This window comes from Solea senegalensis, linkage group LG19, assembly GCF_019176455.1.
Source record: "Solea senegalensis isolate Sse05_10M linkage group LG19, IFAPA_SoseM_1, whole genome shotgun sequence".
NCBI classification, from domain to species: Eukaryota; Metazoa; Chordata; class Actinopteri; order Pleuronectiformes; family Soleidae; genus Solea; species Solea senegalensis.
In genome coordinates, this window is record NC_058038.1 from 20,754,062 (window position 1) to 20,771,805 (window position 17,744).

Here is a 17,744-nt window from a genome sequence, read left to right on the forward strand (position 1 = left end):
AGGTGTGTGCGTGTGTGTGCGTGTGCGTGCATGCATGTATGTGTGTGTGTGTGTACATCCATACATTTAGAGTGTAAACACACAGACAGATTTGTAAACACCTGCAGGTGTCACATGACTCAGTCTCAGTCAGTGACTAACACAGGTCATCATCACACAGTATCACAGCCTCTGCACTTTATAGAAGTAATAATACATTGCTCATGAGTCTCAGTCACTGAGTGATAAATGAAGCAGCAGCCATGTTTCTCACATCTTCACATATTTATTAGAAATGTTATACTCAGCAAGTAAGTAAATATGAATCTCCTGCTTTGCTCCCTGTCCCCGACCAGGACCTGGTTTTTGTAGCTGGCTGAACACGGAAAGCCCTCAATATTGAAAATATCAATGAATATACTGTCGCTCCTATTACAATACACAATGCACACTTGAGGTGTGTAAATACAGAGAAGTACAGAAATGCATGAAATCCTGAACTTTGTCGAGTCACAAAGTGTTAGAGACACAAACAGGTGGTTGTGTTTAGACACAGGACTACACCACTTCCTCTCTCTTGCTCGACGACTCGCTCATGCGTTACAAAATACTGTTGTACACCGTGTTGCCATGTTTTGCCCTGCCCTCTTCCTCTTTGCCCCATCTCACTCACACAGTTCACAGACACAACATCAGGATGTGGGAGCAATCTCAAAGTGGACAGACAGACAGACAGACAGACAGACAACTTTATTAGGTTCATGTTGACCAACTGTAGTGAATGATGCACATTTTTAACAACCCTTGTCCACCTGCAGAGATCACAACAACAGATTGGTATCATCCATGGATCATCCAGTGTATTCAAGCTGTCACCAAATAAAAAGTGGGCCGGGCAAACAAAATGTTCAATAAATAATAATCAAAGAAGTGAACAGTGACACATGTACTAACTCTATTTACATGTCACATGCCACAATGAAGTCAATTCATTTGAGAAACGTACATGTTTGTCAAATGTGAACGGATGAAAGAAGCGTCGATAACAGAAACAGCATTAAATGGACATAGAGATGATGAGTGCACACACTTTATCGTCTTACACTTACTGGGTTTGTTAATATGTCACGTCTGTGTGTGTGTGTGTGTGTGTGTGTGTGTGTGTGTGTGTGTGTGTGTGTGTGTGTGTGTGTGTGTGTGTGTGTGTGTGTGTGTGTGTAGGGTGGTTACGCTGCCTACAGATACACCCAGCCTACTGCTGCCACAGCTGCTGCCTACAGCGACAGGTAAGATCCATGTGTGTTTAATCTGTGCACTCTGATGGTGATGATGTCACTGCTGTAATTCCAGGATAAATTAGATCTATATGTTAATCTTCTTCCTAGCAGACCCTCCTCTCATTCCACAACAGCATCAAAGTACAGACTCACAATGCACAAAGGTGCACAAAGGTGCACAAAGGTGCACACTTTTTCCCCCATGTTATAAATAATACATGTAAGTCATAACACAGTGAATCATTTGTGGTAAATGAGTGAGTACTGGTGGTCATTTTGGTGTGTACTTTCATGGCACTTGTACATGTCCATGTACATTTATTATTGATATATTAATCTTCTGCTTCACATTTCACTCATTTTTTGTAGTTTGGGTTTAATGAACAGAAATACATTTATATCCTCCTCTTTCAGCAGCATGATATAAGTAATAGAGAGAGGACTTTGGATTTAGACCATTCTCATTGGGAATAAGTACAAATGTGACTTTAATATCTGATTAATTCAAACTTCAGCTGGTGAAGTGTGACGCTTGCAAAAAGGTTGGAGTATGATTGCAGAGTTCAGTGCTTGTTAGTAACATGTGAGCTGTAGTTCAGTCACGAGGTGAAAGCATTGCCCTGCAGTTCAACTCTGCTGTTTATGTCCAAACCTGGAGTTTATTTCACACACATCACAAAACCAATCCGATTGGCACAGCATTTTGAGAAAGACTTCCATAGACCATCAGCGTTGAGACTGGGTTTAGATCACTGTCTGCTGCTGCTGAGCAAATGCTTTTTCACGTGAACATTGGGCTGTTTCACCTTGTTCTCGTGGATCTTTCCTGGCTTGTTTGTGTACCAGCGTCACATCGATGTCTCCATCTGTGCAGGGCCACACTGGCACCATCTGAGTCACATTTGTGCCATGAACGGTCAAAAAGGGAAAGCAACAGCTGCTTTTCCAAGGACTCATGTGTTGTATCGTGCAGAAACATGATGAGCATTCACAAATGACTCCACACATGCATGTGCACAAGCACATGGTGGTTTGGTTGTTTGCCTGCATCCAGAAATGAGTGAATCCTGTCTGTACTTTTTTAAAAATCTTTACATTTCATAGATTTCATTTACTTTAAGAATGGTGAAAAGTGGTGACTGTATTTCAGCCAAAATTCATGTGTTCACCTGTTTGAATACCATCAGACACACTTGATATCACTGTTACTACGGCAACAACATATCATCAGTGAAACTAACCCGTCTCTCGACAATATAAGCGTTAATCCATTTTTTTTCTTCATAACTAATTTCAACACTTTAATAGATTTTGCTGTTATTACTTTATTTTCTATAAAATGGAGAAAAAAAACAGATGTATGTACAAATATGTATATACAGTATATATATAGCACACAAAGCAAGTTTGGTAAAGTTTTCTTTTTAATTTGTCAGTGATGGACAAATCCGGTATGCCAAGTAGCCGATATAAGGGGTCGTTATTTCTATTAGTACATATAATCATTTCCTGCCCAATGAAATAGAGAAGGAGATATGTGGGCCCTGTGTAGGAGCTTCAGCTGCGTGACTCTCACTCTTCCACGCATCACTGCAGCCATCGTCTGTTACCCTAACATTGAGTTCCTTTTCCCAATAGCTTTTCAGAAAAAAGCTGTTTGGATATTATAGAATAAACTGATAGATTTCTGTAAGGAGTAAAGAAAGAGCTGACTCTCTTGATGTGACACATTGTGATATTCTTTGTCATGTATATATTTAGTTTGAACACATATGAATAATGGGGCCACACGGTGATGTAGTGGTTAGCACTCTCGCCTTGCAGCGAGAAGACCCGGGTTCGAGCCCCGGTTGGAACAAGGGCCTTTCTGCATGGAGTTTGCATGTTCTCCCCGTGTGTGCGTGGGTTCTCTCCGGGTTCTCCGGCTTCCTCCCACAGTCCAAAAACATGCAATGTGGGGATTAGGTGAATTGGACACTCTAGATTGACCGTAGGAGTGAGTGTGAGAGTGAATGGTTGTTTGTCTCTATCTGTGTGTGGCCCTGCGATGGACTGGCCAATTGTCCAGGGTGTACCCCGCCTATCGCCCGATGTAGCTGAGATTGGCACAGCACCCCCCGCGACCCTCTGGTGGAGGATAAAGCGGTTAGATGATGACTGACTGACTGACATATGAATAATGTGAATAATGTGTTCAAAAAATAAATAAATATACATATATATATGTATATATATATATATATATATATATATATATATATATATATATATATATATATATATGTATATACACATAATTGTGTGAGGACTAGGTCTTAATGCATCCTTAAACTCAGAACTGGGGCTAAATCAAGGATTAAAACACACATTCTTGATCCCTGGACACACTGGTCACCGTGCATCAGAAGTAAGAGCTGGAGTAATAAGACAGTAACAGTGTCCAGAGGTGGACGATGAGTGTTGACATATTCACAGTGTGAACAGAATGTGTCTTGGGTCTCATTAAATGACAGAAATAATCCGACTCATGACACGTTTTCCTATTCACTGATTTATTTGTGACCTCTTGTACAGCGCTCTATAATCTGACAGTACTCTGCATTATGACTGAGATACTACTACACTGCTGTATACTACGACTACAGGATTGCATTTTGAGATAGTGGTCATTTCTAATCTGACTACAATACTTTATAATCTGGCTGCATGGTGTTATGATCTGATGGAAATACATTTTTACTTATTATTATGACCGAATCACGTAATAATCACATAGTGCTGCTCTGAAGTATTAAATAATCTGACTGAAGTAGTTTTATAATCTGAAGTATCAAATAATCTGACTGAAGTAGTTTTATAATCTGAAGTATTAAATAATCTGACTGAAGTAGTTTTATAATCTGAAGTATTAAATAATCTGATTGAAGTAGTTTTATAATCTGAAGTATTAAATAATCTGACTTTGAGTACTTTGAGATTACTGTGCTGAAGTACGTTTATAATCTGATTAGTATTTTGTAATCTGATTAGAGTTTGTTATGATCTGACTGAAGTTCATCACGTTAGGATTTGTCTGTGTCATTGGTTAATAATGCTTTCATTAAGCATAATAAAGATGACATGATGATTTCTGTGGGACAGTTCAGAGTCTTTTTTTTTTAAAGAAATATCCAACGAGTCGCAAAAGCTTGAGCATTTCAACAAGCTCTCAAATGTTTTGTAAAACCTTTGAGAAAATTGTTTTCTCGTTTATCTTTTCACCTCAGGGTCACTTTGAAAATGCATTTGACTCAAATTGCATTTAAATGTGTGTTGTAGTTGCAGCCTAAAGCACAGTCTTTATTCTCTCTCACACACACACACACACACACACATGCACGTGTTAGAGCTCTGCAGTGGGAGATAAGATAGGTCAAATGTGGCGCTGGCTCGAGTGCTGGTGGTGTTGGGGAGATGGGAGGAGGGGGTTTGCATGGTGAATAGCAATGTCCAAAACTAAGCGGGATTAACTTCTAATCACTTCAACCACTGGACTGCTATGCCACTCAATTATGGAGAGAGGCCCTGGCCCCCTGACTGGCCCTTATCATAACAGGCACAGGTTGGGAGGGGGGTAGAAGGGAGCAGTGAGCTGGTTGGCTGCTCAAGAATACACACTGCTGCTTCTCTCATATACAGTGTGTGTGTGTGTGTCTGAGTGTTCTTGTATTTGTCATCTCTTAAGGACCATTTCTGGCATAAACACTGACCTTGTTAGAGCCAGTAGTCCTCATCGAGACCAAAACTTGGTCCTAATGAGGCAGAAGGCTTTGTTTAGCCTGTCCAATTGAAAGAACAGCTGCACAAACCTGTGTGTTAGTGTGTGTGTGTGTGTGTGTGTGTGAGCTTTGAGACCTTAAGTGATATATCCACCAAAACAATGTAGAGTATGTAACCTGTTTACTGTACATACTGTATCACCTGGTCTGCCTTAATGCTAATCTCTCGTCTCATCATGTGTTAATTTGCCAATGTTTAAATATTCATATCTTAGATATAAGACTAGAAAGGGATCATGGTTTTGGTGAAACGTGAGTCACTGGGATCCTTTTATTCTTGTGAACTTGATATCTCAAGCATGTATTGAGAGAAACCTTCCAAACGTTGGCCAAATGTTCTCTCAAGGATGAACTGGTTAGAGTTAGGTCGTCAAAAAGTCAAAGGTCATCGTCATTGTCACTTCAGAAATCACATTTTTCCTGGTAAACGTGGTATTTTTGGAACAACATGAGATAATCTTTTCAAATGCTATGGTGTTGTGTTAGTGTTAGTGAGAGTGTTAGTGAGAGTGAGAGTGTTAGTGAGAGTGTTAGTGTTAGTGAGAGTGTTAGTGAGAGTGAGAGTGTTAGTGGTGAGAGTAGTGAGAGTGAGTGTTGTGAGAGGTGAGAGTGTGAGAGAGTGTTAGTGAGAGTGTGAGAGTAGTGAGAGTGTTGGAGAGTTAGAGTGTTGTGAGAGTGAGAGTGAGAGTGTGAGGAGGAGTGAGAGTGAGGTGAGAGTGTCAGTGAGAGGTGAGGGGTGAGAGTGTTAGTGAGAGTGAGAGCAGTGAGTTAGTGAGAGTGAAGTGGAGAGAGTGTGTGAGAGTGTGAGAGTGTCAGTGAGAGTGTCAGTGAGTGTCAGAGTGTAGTGAGTGTTAGTGAGAGGAGAGTGTGTAGTGAGAGGTGAGAGTGTCAGTGAGAGTGTTAGTGTGAGAGTGTTAGTGAGAGTGTTAGTGAGAGTGTTAGTGAGAGGTGAGAGTGTTAGTGTTAGTGAGAGTGTCAGTGAGAGTGTTGAGTGAGAGTGTTAGTGAGTGTTAGTGAGAGTGAGAGTGAGAGTGTAGTGAGTGTTAGTGTTAGTGAGTGTTAGTGAGAGTGTCAGTGAGTGTCAGTGAGAGTGTTAGTGAGAGTGTGAGAGTGTTAGTGAGAGTGTTGTTCAGTGTTAGTGAGAGTGTTAGTGTCAGTGAGAGTGTTAGTGAGAGTGTTAGAGTGTCAGTGAGAGTGTGAGTGTTAGTGTCAGTGAGAGTGTGTTGTCAGGTGAGAGTGTGTCGAGTGTTAGTGAGAGTGTGTCAGTGAGAGTGAGTGAGTGGTGAGAGTGTTGTGAGAGTGTCAGTGAGAGTGTTAGTGAGAGAGTGTAGTGTTAGTGAGAGTGTAGTGAGTGTCAGTGAGAGTGTTAGTGTTGTCTTAGTGTTAGTGAGAGTGTCAGTGAGAGTGTTAGTGAGAGTGAGAGTGAGAGTGAGAGTGTGGGACCAGGGGAGGGGAACATAGAGAGAAGGACGTCTGTACTGGAGAGAATACAATACAAATACAGCTGACATGTCAAAGGTCAAGGTCATTGAGACAACAATGATTGGAGTTTGAGGGTTTGCCAGACATTTTACTAAGACTTCAATTTGAACTCTTGAAGAGTTGGAGGTCAAAGATCAAGGGACAAATTTGATTCGAGGAAGCAACAAAACACAAGGTGGTTATTTCTCTTAAATCCAGATCAGAGTCGTTCAGCAACTTTAAACATGTCATGAAACAGTAACACTGAACAGTATCTACAGGTTGATGATGTAAGTTGATACTGAAAGATACTTCTTCAAATCTTGACTAGATTTCCACACAAAACCAATGAAGAAGTCTGCAACCATCTTGTATTTGCGTCTTGAGTCTTTCACAGTTACGCGTGTTTTAGGATGATCTCAAGACATAATCTAAAGCCGAGATATAACGTTACAATGACTTTGTTTTGTTCTTTCAGTTATGGACGAGTATATGCTGCTGACCCCTACAACCACACACTCACTCCAGCAGCCACATACAGCGTTGGTGCCATGGTAAGAGTGACCTGACTGCTATAACTCGCTTTTCTTCATCACATTTCCTCTCCATATCATGTCATTATCATGATCTCAGGTCTCTGTACATAGACAACATCAAGGAGAGCAGAGAAACCAGTTCACAAACAGTTCACACATCAACACACATGAAGTCTCGGACTGAACCAGACTCACAGATGTGCAGCATCTGCCTCGACTGGTTGGGGTGAAAGGAAAGATGGGGGACAGAGGAGAGGAGGGAGAGAAAGGAGGGAGATGAGGGAGAGACCAGGAGCAGATACACACCAACTGTATCACATTATAAGTTTATACATGTCATTTATATAACTAATTGTACGCCTTTGTATGACACTGGCATATTTTAGACTTAAATGTACGTGATAATTCAGGTTTGTGTGCTTGTGTGAGGCTCTGACACACTTTAGGTTTACAACACTATGTTCATGTGTTCATGTCAGACAACATCCCACATGACTTGCTGAGCTCAAGGAAAGTCAGAGGTTCCTTAGATTTGAGATTTCTATAAATAAATGCCCTTTGGTTAGTCCATCCCTAAGCATGGAAATAGTATTTAATCAAACCCACATACAGTATTGAACCCAAATCACTGCAATCTATTTTACATTTGCATTATACTTCTAAATAAGTCTAATTAATATCCACAACCTGTAGATGTGGAGCGTCTATTAAAGTGACAAATGTAATGTCAAGTCAACAACAGCCGGTGACCTGCACCAACTGCACACACTTCAAAAGGGATTTAGTTTATGAATGTCACCTTATTATTATTATTATAAATCATCATAATCAAATCAACAAGGAAGTGGAGCAGCATCAGAAAATGTGAAAATATTTAACGTTACATGTGTGTGTGTGTTTCAAATATGGTAGTAATAGCATGCTACGCTTCTGTAACATGAAATAATATTTTAATAAATCATGAGTAGGTGGGTGGTAATATCGGTGCTGATACACACGGAAACAGAACTTTAACTATGCGATCTTTTTCAAAGGTTTCTTTAATCGGTGGTGAGCTGTCAGGGCCTTCTCTGCTGACCCTGACAACATCAAAAAAGTCTTCTTTTTATTATTATCAATGACTTTTTCAGTATGTTATGATTCTATTTCCAGAAAGAATATGGTTTATTTTTTGTGAAGCTGAGCTGGATTTTCCTGGATGTCATTAAACGCATCACAGCTCCGTGGAACTGCTCTAGTCGTATTGCTGCCATTTCCTATTTGGTTCTGACTTTGACTGACGTGTGTCGTCAGCCAATCAAAATGTGATATCATAGTGACAGAACGCCCCCAGTGATGTCATCAACGACGTTTGAACCTTTGGCGGGTTTTGAAGTAAACTGTGATCACTGCATTAACACCACTGATCCATCATGTGTCTGATCTTTTCACGACGATCGTTTGGAGAAAAGAAGGAAATGATTTCAAGAGGAAGAGGTTCATCATTTACGGTAGTTGGAGTGTTAATGATGAATTTATAACATGTTTTACAAGTGGTGAGGACAAAAGTGTTGATCAGAAATAGTTCCCCGTGTAGCTGACGCCTATGCTTATGTGGAACCTTGTTTTTGTGTCATGTAGTGGTTTGTGAAAGTGCGTTTGCTGACTGACTTCACGGAACATGTGGTGCTAATGATGCAGTAGCCTATAGATGCGCAGTGGTGTGTGTGTGTGTGTGTGTGCGTGTGTGTGTGCGTGTGCGTTATGGCGTGTTTTTTTTCCTGAAGGCCCTGACTGAACCCCCGCGGTCCGCTACTGTCTTTAATCATTGTGTAGTTTCAAAGAAATGTCTTCATTCATACAAAACTCAAAAAGTGCTGTAACACTGTTCCACTAATGAAATAAAGCTTGATACCATGTATATAATCAGAGAATCAGAGACAGAAGAACAAACACAACACAAGAAAAGTCAGTCGTCCCACGATGATGAAACATTTCTGTGTTCACACTTGGAGAAGTTTTCTGGACACAGACCATTTAAAAAAGCTTGGAATGACGTCGGTGAGGAAGTCAGTGTGGACGCGACAAATGGACTCAAACCACAGCACAACTGCAGCAGAGACGGGAATGTGAATTGTGGACACATTTATGTGTTGTATCATCACTGAGGATGGATGTCAATACCAGGTCTTGACTTGAACATGAAAATGCAGTCTTGGTATCTGTTAGTCCAATGAACGCACTTTACTCTTTACGGCCTTTTTTTTCGTGGCGGTTGAAGCGAGACAGAGAAGAATCGTATATTTCTACACCTTTCAGACAGTTCCTCCAATCATCATACATCAGCCCAGCGTCCGTGACCCGCTCTCTGCTCCATTGGCTCCCAGAGATGCAGAGATTTTCCTGGAAGTGACGATTTTGCTGCATTTAGTGTCTCATAGAGATCAGTTGAAGCTATGCTTGCTATGCTGCTACAGGAAGTAGGAGAAGAAACTTGCATCAAACGATCCGGGATAAACAGCTGACTGTGAATAAACTCACTATTGAAATGTAAATACAACAGTTCATATTGGACCATTTATTCAATGACATTTAAGAGGAAGCAGAGCTCTAACTATACTCCACATGATCTCACCTCGCCTCATCTCCACCCCCCACCCCATTCGCCGTGCATGTGTCTTTGCCGCATTGACGTCTCCTCACTTAAACTTAATTGAATTTGCCTGTAGTCCAAATGCCACATTAATCCCACCTGTAAAAAAGGTGATGAATGTCTTCATGCCTTGGCAGCCCAGTCCATGTTAGTTATTATATTTCTAATTTGGTGGATAACACCTCACCCTGCACTCCCTGGTAATGAAATAATTAGTCATTTTGATAATTAAATCCCTCATGTGCTGCAGCCGCAGGCAGGCAGGCAGGCAGCGGGCGGGGGGGAGGAGAGGGGAGGAGGGGGGCGAGTCAAACTGGAAGGGAAAGATTGCAGAAGCCGTCAGGTTAATGACAAACAACACCTTCTCGAGTGAGCACAAACCTGTTGGCTCAGCTGCGGTGGTTAGTCACTCACTCAAGAGTTAAAATGGCATTGAATTCTTCTTTTGTGAAACCATGAATGTGATCGTTTGGATCTCTTGAAGTGAGGTTGTATGAGGCTGACCTCATAGGGGGGAGGTGTGCACCCCCTGCACCAAGAACCAGCACGAGACAGGCGTAGTGAAAACATGGCTGCACACTTTCTGACTTCAGTTTGTTTTAGGATTGATTTTAAACTTCTCTTATTTGTTGTTCAATGACCGACACACTTCAGTCAGAACACTGATGTCAGCTCACCAGCTCCTTTCAGAAGTCCCAAAACAAAGTTAAAGACCATTGCAGTGGCAGCTTTATTTTGTTCTTTGTTCTTCTTCTGTGGTCAACCTCGGTTGTTTTGAAAGTGCTCCATAAATAAAGTCTGACTGATTTTAGCCACTAACAAAAGGCTTACCTAATAAAATGCAATATTAATATTTAGATTTATTAAACATTGGTATTTTATATCACTGTGTGAAGTGAAGTGAAAGTGTCGCTGCACTGTGTTTTCTCCCAGAACAAAGAATATAGAACATACCAATGCTTTTACTCCGAGGCTCACCTGCAGACCACAGCCCACACTTTAGGAAAAACTGCACTAATTGATCCCAATGATTCCTATCTGATCATTCCTCCATTCACCTCTAATTTTCTTCAACGGTGATATTTTTGAAATTTTTACACGCTTCCTTTTTTTATAGAAAACTTTTTGTTTTCCTTTCAGAAAATAATGCTAATGAGAAACCTCTGTTTTTAGACTGTCAACAAGATGAAACTGAAATTGAAAGTAAGCGTTAAAAGCACATTTTGTTTCACAAAAAAGTGGTTTGCAAAAGCGTTACTGTTGCAGATGTGATGCATTTTAAAATGAAAATGTAGTGTGAATGTAGTGCAAGGGAAAACTGACAAAAAGGTCAATCACTGCATCCAACACAATGTTTTACATTCAATTTACATTGAATCTGTGAAATTCTGTCTTTGTTTGGTCTCATCTTCAGATGCAAACAAAGGACAGAAGTTAAGATGTGGATCAGTTTGGAAACATAGGTTCAGTCTTCTGTTTTTTTCTGGTTCCACTGGTTTTACAGAGAGACACTCATTAACCTTTGTCCCACATTACTCTCTGACCTAAGACCGCACATTTCAGTACACTGTAGGTACTCAGATGCAGTTTCCAGTCAGAAAAGCTGGTCTGTAGCAAGTCTTGCTGCCAATGTGAGTTCACTGAGCGTGAGCATCAAAATCAGTCTTGAGTAGCATTTGATGCCTCTTTCTACTTTCACTAACTTCTATCCAACAAATGAACAAACCCTGCAGGTGCCACAAGCCAACCTCGTCTCCTGAATAAGAAAATAAGAATACATCCACACATCTAAACTGATTCTAACTACGTCTCTGAACCAAAGTGACATCATTTATTTCCATGTCAACATTGTGTACATCTATATCATAGTGATTAAACCAATCACTTAAAAGACAGTGATATTGCATCTTAAAAGTGCACATTCTTGTAATATTGTAATTATTTCTTATAACATTTTGCTGCTACTCTTTGTGCTGTCTTGTAAATATAAAACCTATCTTATATTATTTGATTTGGCAGGTGCTGATAACCTTTTCCTATTTATGAATGTAATTGGTAATTGGGCACAGAGTAACCAAAAAAAGCCCCTGACTATGGTTGGGACAAGATCACCTCAACTGTGCTCACCTGCTTCTTGATGTTCTCCATAAAATATACTGAAATGTCTCTTTGTATCAATGTAAAAATCCACAGTAGCTCTTCCATCAATCTGCTTCACTGTGAAACATTCCAACATCTCCCAGTGAAAGAAAGAAGAAGAAAGAAGTGATTTTTGAAATTGTGATTTACAATTCAGAATATGTTTCTGTTTTCAACATGTGATTTTTGAGAGAAAAGGTTGCAAATCCTACAGATCCTGACGATAGAAACAACATCAATTGAATGTGACATTTGGGCTCAATCCTATTTAAACTCTGACCTGTACCAATAAGCCCTACTCCTGTTTTCACATGTCGGTGTCTGGCTTCTCGACTGGGTTGTACCAAATTCTCTGCTAAACTCACGATTTAGTAATTACAGAAGCACTGCATCTATACTATAGCTGTAGCTATAGTAATAAGTATCAGTCATCTTTTTGTAGTTGGAACTCGGAGCAAACTCACATACAGTTAATAACACTTCTGTCAGGTTTCTTTCACAGTATTTCAGCCATACTAACAGTACTGTTTACATTTGGATCGTAGACATCTTGCCATGCTACTTGTATGCACAAAATACCATGTAGAGAACTGTTATCGAACGGTATTGCTAACATTGGCTAACAAGATATTTTGCGTTTTTGACTTCTCAACTGGAACACGGTGAACTCCGAGTTCCGGTGTAAATGGAATGCAGCATTACACCACCTATGGGGTAGGTGTAAATATTAAGTAATTAGTTAGCTCTCTGTGCAATTGCTAGTAAAAGTGGTGTGTGGCATTTTAATTTAGGCATGACTAAATCCTGATTGAGTCCACCTACACTATTACTAAGGTTAGTAACCACTTAGTAAGAGCGGTGCAGGGGGAGTGTAAAGTGTAAGGGCTAACACGCCCTTCAAACTGAGTTTTTTCAAGGTCATACTTCAAATGCAAATTTAAGGAAACTAATAATATATCAAGCTAACATTGTGGTTAGCATGGCTACACAACAATTTTGTTTGCAGCCTCTTGTAAATACCATTGTGTGGTACACTAGTATTTGCTGGCAGTCTGCATATAATTGGTGCCTGCTTTGCAATGCAGTGTAAGGAAGATCTATATGCTCCTTGCAAAGCAAGCATCTACCTTTTTTTGCTCTTGTTGGAGTATCCCATTTAATAGGGCTAGATTTGAATCACGACTGCATATTACTCAATTCCAAGGGGCAGTAGGTAGGGGAAAGGGGTAGGCTTATTGTGCTTGCTTATCCAGGGTTATCAGGGAGGCACCGTCTAAATCCCTGCGTGTTCATCCCACAACACAGACAAACTTCACAAAACTGCTTTGTCCTAGCCTGGGTGAACCCAGCCGAGTCTGCCAATTTAATTTAACTCTGCAGACACGTCTGGCAAGGATGCCATTTTGACCAACTTGAAAATCTCCTGAAAAAGGGAAACAACCACAAACTTCTGGCACGCTAGAGGCGGACTTAACACAGTGACGACAGAGCAGTCATTTATAGCATCTTCAAGCAGCATACCAACATGGCAGCCACCAAAGAGACTGTTGCTTCCATTTTAAGTGACTTGTTTCACGGAAAGTCATTAGATACCATTATTACATAGACATTGATCTGAGAAAACTTGAGGTTACTCTCGTAACCCCAGTTGTCTGAGTAGCATGAGTGAGATGTCTCACATGTTCACAGAAGCACTTATACCATTAAGATGCAGACAGTCAAGACGTCTGCCCTTAAATACGCCTGATGCAGCGTCACTCGTTATTCGAAACAAGCACACCTCTTCTCGCTTCACCCCAACAGTAAGAAGGACGGTCTGGTGAGACATCTCTCTGATGCTACTCAGAGAACTGGCGGTTACAAGAGTGAAAGTTCTCTTTCTTAGCATTCGTTCTGATGTCTCACTATGTGATATAGAGACTGTCTGTATTGCCAGACAAGCGAGATAGAGAGATTGTGAGGCATCCACAACCGTGAGCCAGGCTTGGGGGTGTGACATCCAACCCATAAAACCTTACAAATGTGAGGGACAAGGACCAGATAGACCTGGTTTGAGACCCCTTTAAACAGGGCCTTAAGAAGTTGCAAGGCCCTTGTAGAATGCACCCATAGCTGAAGGTTGAAGGCCTGAGCAGAATATGAGCTAGAATCTAGGGTGATAGCAGCCACTGTCCAATGAGTGGGGTGGAGTGGCTCAGTGGTTAAGACCCTGCCTTGTGTACCAAAGACATCATGGTCGCAAGTTCGATTCCACCCCTGGCTAATTGTACTTGATTCCATTGTAAGTCGCTTTGGATAAAAGTGTCTGCTAAATGACATGTAATGTAATGAGAACACCTCTGCTTAGTGATTGGCTTGCCATGGTGGGCCGACACAAACAACTGATCCTCTTTTTTGAACTGTTGTCCTCTCCATATAATTGTGCAAGGCACAGACTGGGCATAGCATGTGCAGCTGCTGCTCCACAGAACTGTGTGTCAATGAGCCCCAGTGCCTTGAAAGGAGGACTGGTAAGGGCATCCAGCATCGCTGCTAAGTCCCAAAGGAGACATAGGCTCAGAGACGGGAAGCAGTCTTCGCGCAGCTTTATGAAATGACAAACCTGCCGGGCAGGTTCACCTTCAAAACCGACATGGCCGGCAAAAATGTCGGCCAAATAAACTTTGACAGTAGAAAAAGCCTTTGCTCTGACTGAGCACTGAAAAGGAACTTCTTGCACTTCAGTGCATGGGTCCTTCAGCTATCTTGGCATAAGCCTGGGAGAGGAGTTCCTTGGACAGTGGGAGAGGCCATAAGTGGCTCCAGAGGAGCTGCTTCACATCTGCCAGTCAGCACATGAATGGCCAGTGAGGCGTGATCAAAATGATCCTCCCATACCCTGAACAAAGTCAGGTGAGACAGAGCCAGGGGTAAACATATGAAGCAGAACGCGTGAATGCTTCCACTCCCAGTGGTATGCACTCATCATGCTGGGACACTTACGGCAGACTTACGACCACCACACCACGTAAAATCTCCCGTTCTGACATTTTCCGTTCAGACAAGCGTAGCAGACCTGGCGTAGAAAGAGTGTTTCCACAGGTGCACAGGTGAGTAGTGTCCCCCGGCACGTGGAACATAGCTTTGCAGCCATATCCATTGTAGCTGGAGTGTTAAAGGAGGGAGAAATATCTGTTTGGTATTTTGGAGACAGACCAGAATTTCGTGTGCCTATGATGAAGGCAGTCGGATTACAGTGTTCACTCACTACTGGAGGTGTTAGGTCTAGTCTGAGGACAGTTAGCTAAGCACTGTAAAGGTGCTTCTGAAGCAAGAAGAGGTGTGTGAATGAGTGATGCTGTGCCAGGCATATTTAAGATCAGGCTCCTGCTCAGGAAATGTGTCAGGCGGTGTATCTCATTGTGTGATATCTAAAAGAATGCTAAGAAAGAGAACTACAACTAGCATGTTTGTCTATCCAATTGCCTCAAGAGGCCTATTCATCTACGATTGTTGGTCATGCCTCTAGAATGTGGGAGGTGACTACACACTTTCCAGACTCATACTCAATCTCAAATGAAATTCAGATTTGGTCTGGCATTAGCCCGGCTAGCTTGGTTCTAAAAAGACTGCTAACAAAATGTTCAAAACATCAAAAAGTCTAAGTCCTCACCTCCATTTAATGAAAAGCAGCATGATCCATCCAGAGGAGTCAGTCTTGCCTGGTTCACATTCTTTGACTTGATTTCTTTGATTCATTTTCTCCTCCACTACTTCATGCTTGTATTGACTGGATTTCTTTCACATAGCTGTTGACTTGCTCCCCCGGCATGAAGCGTCTCGCTGTGCTTGCTGCATGATGGTTGCTCCAGTCATGGGTCTTTTCATCCCCCATGCGTTTGCACTGGAATGACGGTAACGTAACGTTGAACTTTTAGTGTTAGTTTTGTGCTGGACTGAGGGGGGCGGGGCTAACGAGGGTTTGTGTGTATATTTGTTTCCGCTGATGTGTCATCCGTTGGTGTTTTTACACTCGTGTGTGTGTGTGTGTGTGTGTGTGTGTTTCAGAACGCCTTCACCCCACTGACAGATGCCAAAACTCGGAGTCACGCTGACGACGTAGGGCTGGTGCTGTCCTCTCTCCAGGCCAGTATATACCGAGGAGGCTACAGTCGCTTCGCACCCTACTAGAGAACAGACCTCCGCCCTATAACCAACCTTCCAACGGGAGAGACATAAAGTGTGTGTGTGTGTGTGTGTGTGTGTGTGTGTGTGTGTGAGCGAGTGAGAGAGGACAGGAACTATCACAGGAGATATGTTACTAAGGCCTGGGTATTGCAATACATGCAGTTTGTGCATCATTTCAGCATCTCCTAAGAGAGAGGTACAAAAAAAAAAGAATAATAAGAATTTAATGACAGCTGATATTTTTCATCTTATACCTCAGATATTTTGTGCTGTGTATTTTGATATTGTGGGTTTTTAATTTCTAAAGATTTAAGCATAGATTATTAGCTGTAGAGGTTGTTTTTTTTTTGTGAGAGCTGCTAGAGTAAAGATTAGGACCCTGAAGGGATATTTATCAGATTTGTATAGAACACCAAACCTGTAGAATATGACAGAGTGTTTTAATGACTATGAGAGTCAAGTTGTACTTGTTTTACTTCTCTCATCTTCATTTGTCACTTTATTTAGTAATGATAGATTTCTTTTAATTTACCTTGGTTTGAGAGGAAGTTGAAACAAGTTGAGTTGTTAAAGTGAATATTCTGAGGGCATGACGGGCAAATTAGAGGAGCTGCGATCTCCAGAATTTACCACAACTACGTGAACTCAAATGATGTTAGCCTTTGTAACGTCTGAGTGGAGGATGACGATAACCATTATCCTGGTTATGAATGTGGAGACTTAGGTACAAAAAGCACCTGGTTGGTGCTCAAATATCCCATGAGAACTTCTTGTTTGCTTGAGAAAACACTGTCAATTCCATAAAGCCACATGGGCCTGTCCTCGCAACACTGTAGAATCCATAATTGTTCTGCACAAAAACATTGCATTGCTGGATAAATCCATACTGGGATGTCTTCACAACACAGTAGCATCCATATTAACAGTGCATTACACTGTAAATACAGCAAATACTTTCCCAAGTTCCCAAAATGTGACATTCAAGCATTTTTTTTCTCTTCACAATATACAAATTAAAAAAATCTTATCATGATATACTTGTGATATACAAGTCAAATTAGTATTTCTGTAGGGCTGGACGATATGGCTTATAAATGATATCTTGATATTTTTTAAAAAGCTGCACAGGTTTCATTTTGAGATGTTTGTGGTTCTCAAAGGAGAGTAATTGCCTATAATTAAATATGGTCGCATTCTATAAAAAATTAAATAAATACATAATTAGGCTTAAAATGAAGTACATATTTAATTGCATAATATTTAGTATCCAAAATCTAAGTCTCATGTCACCATATCAATAAAATGTTGAACACATAAGAGCACACTGCTTTTGTGCTAGTGAAATGTTTTTATTTTCTGTTCAGAATGGACACATTTACTGCCACATTTATCTGTGAGATTAGGCTCAGATTAGCAGTAGTGGATCATATTTCTTGTCTATAATCTCAAAAATCATGACTATTTATCTTGTTATCTCAAAACATTGCACGTTTATAATTATTTCTGCCATAGTATGATAACGACCCTTTATCCAAGCAGTTAGGAAAGTTGCTTGGATCATATCAACACAAGGTGTTCTTACGTTGTTCCATGAGATCATTCACGTTCCACATATTGAAACAATCGCTGAGGCCTTTCTTCTTCTCTGATCACATCATGAGTTCCTGTGACTGCGTGAATTAGATGAGCTAATAATTATTGGGCATCTTGTAAACGCCAGATGTTTATCATGTCG

At 41.0% G+C, this 17,744-nt stretch overlaps 1 protein-coding gene across 6 annotated transcripts in view; it reads left to right on the forward strand.

The window, feature by feature from the left end:
* rbfox1 (RNA binding fox-1 homolog 1) overlaps positions 1-17,326 on the forward strand; it is a 119,708-nt gene extending 102,382 nt beyond the window's left edge. For 4 of the 6 annotated variants that reach the window (XM_044050393.1, XM_044050390.1, XM_044050391.1 and 1 more), the window contains exons 10-12: positions 1,201-1,265; positions 7,014-7,089; positions 15,890-17,326. In XM_044050393.1, coding sequence (XP_043906328.1) covers positions 1,201-1,265; positions 7,014-7,089; positions 15,890-16,012 — 264 coding nt within the window. In that variant the 3' untranslated portion in view covers positions 16,013-17,326. Of the gene's footprint in view, positions 1-1,200; positions 1,266-7,013; positions 7,205-15,889 lie in introns of those variants that run through there. The other 2 variants (XM_044050395.1, XM_044050394.1) reach the window with 2 other exon arrangements.
* The last annotated feature ends 418 nt before the right edge of the window (positions 17,327-17,744 follow it).